The following is an 8,376-nucleotide window of genomic DNA, read 5'->3' on the forward strand; positions in this document are numbered from 1 at the left end:
TATCGAACCTGGAACTGGTTGGCTGCAAAGTGAACTTCTGTGGCTGCTTACACTTATATTGACGATAATTTATTAATGAATCCCAGTTATTAAAAGACTGATTTCTAGTATACATTTAATTGATCAGATCAGCTCCAGTACTGGTAAAGTTCCGCGAACGCTATTTTAAAACTGAAATGAAATTCAAAACGCAAAAACGAAATATGCTTAATTTCTTTACTTAATTTCATAGGAATTCGCAATTAAATATTTGAAAAAGAACACAAGGAAATTTTATTATGGGATGAGAAAAGAGAAAGCTGCGAGTTCAAATTTAGCCTCTAGCAATGCGTAGCATTTTTTCAAGTCACAGTCTACTAAATTGAATAAAGATGTTGACACTTTATTAGTAAGAGGTTGATTGGCTTTAGTTACTCAGCTGTAATAAATACAATCTTCTATATATGCTGGGGGTCAATAAACTAGCAGCCAAATGTCTCTCAAATTCTATTGTCTTAACAACAGAAGGAGACAGTGATTATTGTAATCCCGGACACATTATATCTGAAAAAAAATATATATAACAAGAAAAAAGAAAAGGAAATACATATATAAATGAAAGATGAAATAGTGTTGATGAAACTCTTTAATCATTGGTTTTGTTCGATTAGGGTTGGCTAGAGGCTGAAACAGTAATAATAAGAGCAACAACTTCTCTATCCCATGCAAATAACCGAGCCTTGCAAATATCCGAATTTTTAAAAATCATCAGGAGGAATTTCATTAGAGATGACAATGAAATAGTGAAGAAAAGAACACACTGGAAAAAAAAGTAACAAAGAAAAATACATTACTTTAAGGATATGATTTAATAACAAAACATAATTAATTGGCTGTTACTGCGATATTTTCGCTAATGTTTGAAGTGTTAAGGGTACAAATGTTAAAGGAACAGATGAAATGTGAGTACAAAATATTTGACATGTCTCAGCTGCAAAGGTCAGAACTGATGGCGGGTTAGCAGCAGCAGCACTTTTAGTAAAGCTGCATCTCTTAGTAAAGCTGCCAAGTTCAACTTTACTAAAACAATATATTTATATATTTAAAGAGATAGAGATGTGGAAGATCTGATTCATTCTACAATGGAAAGGAAAAAAAAAAAGAACTGTCTTCTGTATCAAATAAGGATAAAAAGATATAATTAGATTTAAGTTATCTTTTCACAAATTTTTCATTGTTCTGTCGTGTGAAATCATAGAGAAAAATATACAGGAGTTGTCAACAATATATTGTCAGTCATTTACATTTCAGGGTTGCGAAACAAGAGTCTGGATTTAACGTTGAGAACCACCTATGTTTGTTAACAGTGGATTTCTTTAAAAAAAATATAAGTCAATATGGCCGATTATTAAGTCTTTAGTTATGAAGGCCGACAGCAATCGTAGTAGTGGTTTTATAAAATATGCAAAAAGCTAAAGAATATATATTTTTTTCTGTATACTCTTATTGAAGGCACTGTGTGATTCAACTCAATGAATTCCTGAAAATTTTATTCGAAACCCGTTCGACATTGACTAGAATGGAGAAAATTATTGAGAATATTGGGATTTGATTTAGATATTTTCATCGGAGTTGAATTAATAAAATACTTATTTTCACTTTTATTATGGGTTATATATAATATATATATATATATATATATATATATCACTTTTTAACCTTAACTACGAAGAAGAAAAAGAAGGAAAGAGAGAAAAGTAAATTTTTCTTTGAAAATTTTTTGAAGGCACATGCGGTATCATTTAGTTTATTTTGTTCAGGTTTTGCAAAGGACCGAAACTGATAAAAATAGATTAAAGGTATATACTAATTTCTTATACAGCACATGGCTTTAGATTTACAGAGACCGGGAAATCAGCTTAAGTGACGATATTTTTTGTTCTCTATCTCAAGACATTAGAGATTTAAGTGAAATGAAATAGTTACGGATCGCGAACGCGGCTCGTCGCGATCATCTGTCTAGTCTTTGAGGCTCATCACACAATGCTAATTTTAAATCAAGTACACCATGACGCTAAATTTACATTTCATAGCACCCTGCCTTTGCGTTCAACGGGACCCAAAAGCTTACCAGTCTACCACTAGAGTACCAGCAAGAAAAACGATAATATATAACTCTCTCAACTACTGTTGTTCTTAATCTTAATGTATTATTTGCTTTACGATACACTGTGTATCGCTTTTGTTTTCCTTAAACACAAACCAGTGTTAATACGTCTGTAGACATACTATGATTTTCTTTTTCAGCTAGAACTGGATGACTTCATTCAATGGCAAACCGCTGTTTGTCACTGAATTTCTATTTGACTCTTGTTATTCTTACGAATAATACTGATATATTTTTGTAATATCGTTTACATTTTCTTTATATCTACTACCATTCCTCATAAGAAAAACACTTTTTTGTATAATCACACTGTACACAATAAAATAACCGCGAAGACCTCTTGACAAAGATTTCTTCTCATGTGTAATTTTTTTTTCAGTTCTGAACAACGAACAGTGTTACTATTAATTATAATTATCATTATCGTTTTGGCTCGAACTTCAAGATTTTGTTGTGCACAAAATTTCTTTTTTTTAAGCCTTTAATTATTATTTAAAATGTTGCTCATTGTCACCTCAAGCATTTTAGTTCATTAACACCACTGAGAAGCCAAACATCATTATCCATTTTCAAAGTCAGTATCACTGGCATATTCTCAGAGATAAGTAGCTTTCTTCATTTTCTTTCTTTCTTCTTTTTTTTTTTTAATTATTTTCTAATGAAACAAGAGCAACTGATGATGAAATAAAATGTAATTATTAGAATTGAGATTTCGTTTGTTTTATTTTTTCTTCTTATTGTGTTTTGATTTGTTTCTTTTACTGCCTCTTATTTTGTTTTGTTAGCCGACAATGTCACTTGACTTATTGGGGCATTTGAGGTGCACCACCATAACCCGGGTGTTGCATAACATTATTATACTCCTGTGCTTTCAGCCGTAAACAGGCAAGGGTTGAGCCAACGCTATGCTGTGGAGGGTATGTGTGGTTGACTAGAGCGCAGCTGGATGACGTCGTGATAGGGTTGTACGCTGGAGTCGTCCATGACAAATAGTCTGTGTTCATGGGGGACGGGCGTGGCGTTATCGGTTGTTCTATTGGAGTCGAGCTATCTGGATGGTGGGCGCCGTACAAGTTGTTTCGCTGCGCCATAGAGTTCCTTTCGTTGCGACGGAATTTCGCTCTTCGATTCTGAAACCACACCTAATGTAAATAAAGAAAAAGAGAAAAACTATGGTAAGTGTAATAAATGACCCAGAAGAGTGGAGAAAAAAAAAAAAAAAGAGATATTATTAACAAGGCAGAACACATTTTCCACCTCGAAAAAGCAAGAAAGGAAGAATAACATTAAAAAAAACACAAAAAGCAACAACAAAAGCGAAGACAACGAAAGAAAGAAAAACAACCCAGATGTTCTTATATTTTAAGCAAATATTTTACCCAATAAGTACACTCACGCATACAGAATTGCACATAAATACATGCATACATACATACATACATACATACATATGTATGTACGTACAAGAGAGAGAGAGAGAGAGAGAGAGAGAGAGAGAGAGAGAGAGAGAGAGAGAGAGAGAGAGAGAGAGAGAGAGAGAGTTACAGACAGATATGGCCGGGATATATATATCCCGGTCATATATATATATATATATATATATAAATAAATAAATATATATTTATATATATGTATATATATATATATATTTATATATATATATATATTTATATATATATATATATATGTATATACACACACACACACACACACACATATATATATATATATATATATATATGTATATATATATCATATATATAAAATATACATATGTATATATGTATATATATATATAAATTTATATATGCATGTATATATATATATATATATATATATATATATATATATATATATATATATATATATATATATATATATATGTGTGTGTGTGTGTGTGTGTATATATTTACATATGCATATATGCATATGTATATAATATACATTTATATGAATGTACATATATATATATATGTATATATTTACAGATATATACATACATACACACACACATATATATGTATATGCATAAATAATATTACGATATATATATATATATGCACACACGTATTCATACACACTCACAGTTGCGTGTACATGTGTGTGGTGTGTGCGTGTATACGTACCTATTAATATATCTATTATATATATATATATATATATATATATATATATATATGTATGCATATATACATATCTTACATACAGACATACAGACAGACAGACAGACAGACAGACAGACACACATACACACGCGCGCACGCACACACACACACACACACACACACACACACACACACATGAAGCGAACACCCTAACTACTAGTTAAGGTATTCATAATCCTCAGGGTGTGACTACAATTCCTGCAGCGACTGTTGCATTGTGCCCTTGAGCAAGCCACTTCATTTTCTCCTGTTCCAGTCTATTCTGTTGTAATGAGTACCAGCCGGGTGCTGATACAGCTCCCTTTCGCTCCAGCTGCGTATCGCAGACGTTTCTCTGAGTCAAGAATGATGGGACTGAGAGGGTGCCTATGTTCCCTCGCGATTGCACAGGCGCCTTTAACAATTAGCGAACGCATGGTATGCTTGTTTATCTATCTATCTATCTATCTATCTATCTATCTATCTATCTATCTATCTATCTATCTATCTATCTATGTATTCATGCATGCATACATACATTCATATATGTGTATATCTTTTATTTTTTACTTATTTCGGTCATTGGACTGCGGCCGTGTTGGGGCACCGCCCTGAAGGGTTTAGTGTAATTCAATAATTAGGGGTTAACCGAGCTCCCTAATAATTTTTAAAGTTTTGTTACTTATTTTGCCGGATTTCTTTTGTCAAACGGTGACGTAAACAAACCAAAACCGGTTGTCAAGTGGTGGTTTTAGATAAAAACAAAAACACACAAGCAGATATATTCACATATATGCATATATACGACGGGCTTCCCCCCCAGTATCCGTCAGCTAAATTTAGCCACAAAGCATTGGTGAGCTACAGCGGAAGACCCTTGCACAAGGTGCCGCGCAGTGGGACTGAACTCAAAATCGTGCGATTGCAAAGTGAGCTTCTTAACCACACAACTATGCTTGCGCTTACATACATACACACACACACACACACACACACACATTCATGCATGTGTGTATGCATATTTAAATAATATATGTGTATGTATGTATATATATATATATATATATTATTTTGCTTAAAAGAGTTCCAACACTGTCTGTTTTTATGTTTTATTTATATTCCTGCAGAACTAATGTGGGGTATAGAATATGGAATATACAATATATAATATGATATACAATATACAATATAAAATAAAATAAAATAAAAATGGATGGCCCCATGAAAGAAAGTATTGAATGTAGATGAAATATTGAGTGTTCAATATAAAGGATCAAATATATAAATATATAAATATAAATATATATATATAAAGGCGACTCGAGTTTCAGGGCTATTTCCCTTCGTCATGGCCGGTATGACAGACTTTAACAGACAGTCTGTTAAAGTCTGTCATACCGGCCATGACGAAGGGAAATAGCCCTGAAACTCGAGTCGCCTTTATATATATATATATTTATATTTATATATTTATATATTTGATCCTTTATATTGAACACTCAATATTTCATCTACATTCAATACTTTCTTTCATGGGGCCATCCATTTTTATTTTATTTTATTTTATATTGTATATTGTATATCATATTATATATTGTATATTCCATATTCTATATCCCACATTAGTTCTGCAGGAATATAAATAAAACATAAAAAACAGACAGTGTTGGAACTCTTTTAAGCAAAATAATATATTCCTCTATACACAATCATACAAAAAAACCCCACCTTTTTTGTATTTATTTTTACTCGCATATATATATATATATATATATATATATATATATATACAGGAATGGCTGTGTGGTAAGTAGCTTGCTTACCAACCACATGGTTCCGGGTTCATTCCCACTGCGTGGCACCTTGGGCAAGTGTCTTCTACTATAGCCTCGGGCCGACCAAAGCCTTGTGAGTGGATTTGGTAGACGGAAACTGAAAGAAACCCGTCGTATATATATATATATATATATATATATATACAAACAATATATGAGTATATGCATATATATGTACATGTATGTACATACCTTCATCTACATGTACATATAGATACAAAACTGGGTACATGACGTGGCAAAAGAACATGGACAAAATGATAAACAAGGTACAACAAACAAGCAAGCCACATAGAAACATCTCCTTCATCAGCTGCCACCATTAAAACACCGGCGTTTCGAAGAATTAAGGCAGTACGCATCGTTGAAATGGTTCTTCCCACGAACACAAATTAAATTATTTTCGTGTGTGTGTTTGTGTGTCTGTGTTTGTACCCCCACCATTGCTTGACAACCGATGGTGGTGTGTTTACGTCCCCGTAACGTAGCGGTTCGGCAAAAAGAGACCGATAGAATAAGTACTAGGCTTACAAAGAATAAGTCCTGGGGTCGATTTTCTCGACTAAAAGCGGTGCTCCAGTATGGCCACAGTCAAATGACTGAAACAAGTAAAAGAGTAAAAGAGAGAGTATGTATGTATGTATGTATATATACATGCATGCATACATACATACATACATACGTACATACACATTGTCAACATCTGAGAAAATGTATGTGTGCAAATGATACAGTGGAAACGAGGCACAAAAGCAGGGAAAATATATAGTGATATAACATGGAACGGAGAAAAATCAAGGGTAAGGGATAGGATACGTGGTTAAGGTTTAGGACTAAGACAAAATAAAGATAAACATAGGCCTACAATAAAATTAAATAAAACATCAAACATTTGTGAATTACAGTGAAAATAACCGCGAAATGTACGGCGCGGAAGAAAAAACAATACATGCTTGGACGATGTCCTTAAGCAAATAACAGCGTAAAAGGATACATATGCTCACTTGGTGAAGTAATAGAGTGATCCGTAACTAGAGTGGAAGTAGGAAATAGCAAGCTGAGAACGAAGGGAGATAGAGTGGATAGGCAGAGAGATGGAGGGTGAGAAGAGAAAGAAAAGATAAAGAAACGGAAAGAGAGGCAAGGATAACTGGAGCGTCACAACTATAGGAATAAACGGAACACAACGTGTGAGAAAATTTGGCTGTATGCGACAGCAATCATTAATGTAGGGAATGGTCACAAACCATAAAAACAACATAACATACAGGACAAATTCGAAATCCCCCTTCTGAAAGTTGATCCTTCATCAGCTATCGCGCAAAGGACTCTCGTAGTATCGACGCCTTGAGATAGAAACGCTCTCTTCGTGGCATCCGCAGGAATTGAGATACAATTATTCGGTAATTCATACAATAACTGCTAATTACTAAGGTAGTAATTTTAATGCAAGACATTCAGTTAGCAGAAACCTTAGCATGAGAGAGGATGAAGGCCAAATTTTTATTTACGTTTTGTTTGTTCTCTCACTACATGTTTTATTGTCTGTGTCCACAACTTATATTTAATATATACACGTACGCGCCGCACGCACACACACACCCATATGCGTGTGTGTCTTTGTACTGGTTCCCGCCCCACCCAGCTCTTGACAACAGATGTGGGTTTGTTTACATCTTCGTAATTTAGTAGCGCTCAAAAGAATCAACAGATTACGTACCAGACTTAAAAATAACTACTGGAGTCGATTTATTAGACCACAACCGTCAAAGCGATTCATCAACATGGCCACTGTCTGATTCACAAATTCATTATTCACACACACACAGCATACACATAGAAGTATATATATATATATATATATATATATATATATATATATATATATATATATATATATACACATATATATATATATATATATATGTAAATAATATATGAGTATATGCATATATACGTACATGTAAGCACATACCTTCATGTATATATATAGATGCATATCTGGGTACATGTCGTTGCAAAAAAACATGGACAAAATTATATATATATATCTATATCTATATATATATATATATATATATATATATATATATATATATATATATATATATGCATATATATGTACATACAAAAACGCATATGCACATATACATATACAAATACATATATTCATGTATACATATATATACAGACACATGTATAGGTACATATATGCACATATATACACAAATATACATACACACATACGTAT

The 8,376-nt window shown here is 32.9% G+C and overlaps 1 protein-coding gene across 2 annotated transcripts in view; it reads right to left on the bottom strand.

The window, feature by feature from the left end:
* Positions 1–829: 829 nt before the first annotated feature.
* LOC106881255 (paired mesoderm homeobox protein 2) overlaps positions 830–8,376 on the bottom strand; it is a 148,167-nt gene continuing 140,620 nt past the window's right edge. For both annotated transcript variants that reach the window (XM_052971393.2, XM_052971394.2), the window contains one exon: positions 830–3,288. In XM_052971393.2, the coding sequence (XP_052827353.1) occupies positions 2,950–3,288 (339 nt within the window). In that variant the 3' untranslated portion in view covers positions 830–2,949. The remainder of the gene's footprint in view (positions 3,289–8,376) is intronic.

This window comes from Octopus bimaculoides, chromosome 1 (assembly GCF_046866305.1).
Source record: "Octopus bimaculoides isolate indiv1 chromosome 1, ASM4686630v1, whole genome shotgun sequence".
In the NCBI taxonomy this organism is placed as follows: Eukaryota; Metazoa; Mollusca; class Cephalopoda; order Octopoda; family Octopodidae; genus Octopus; species Octopus bimaculoides.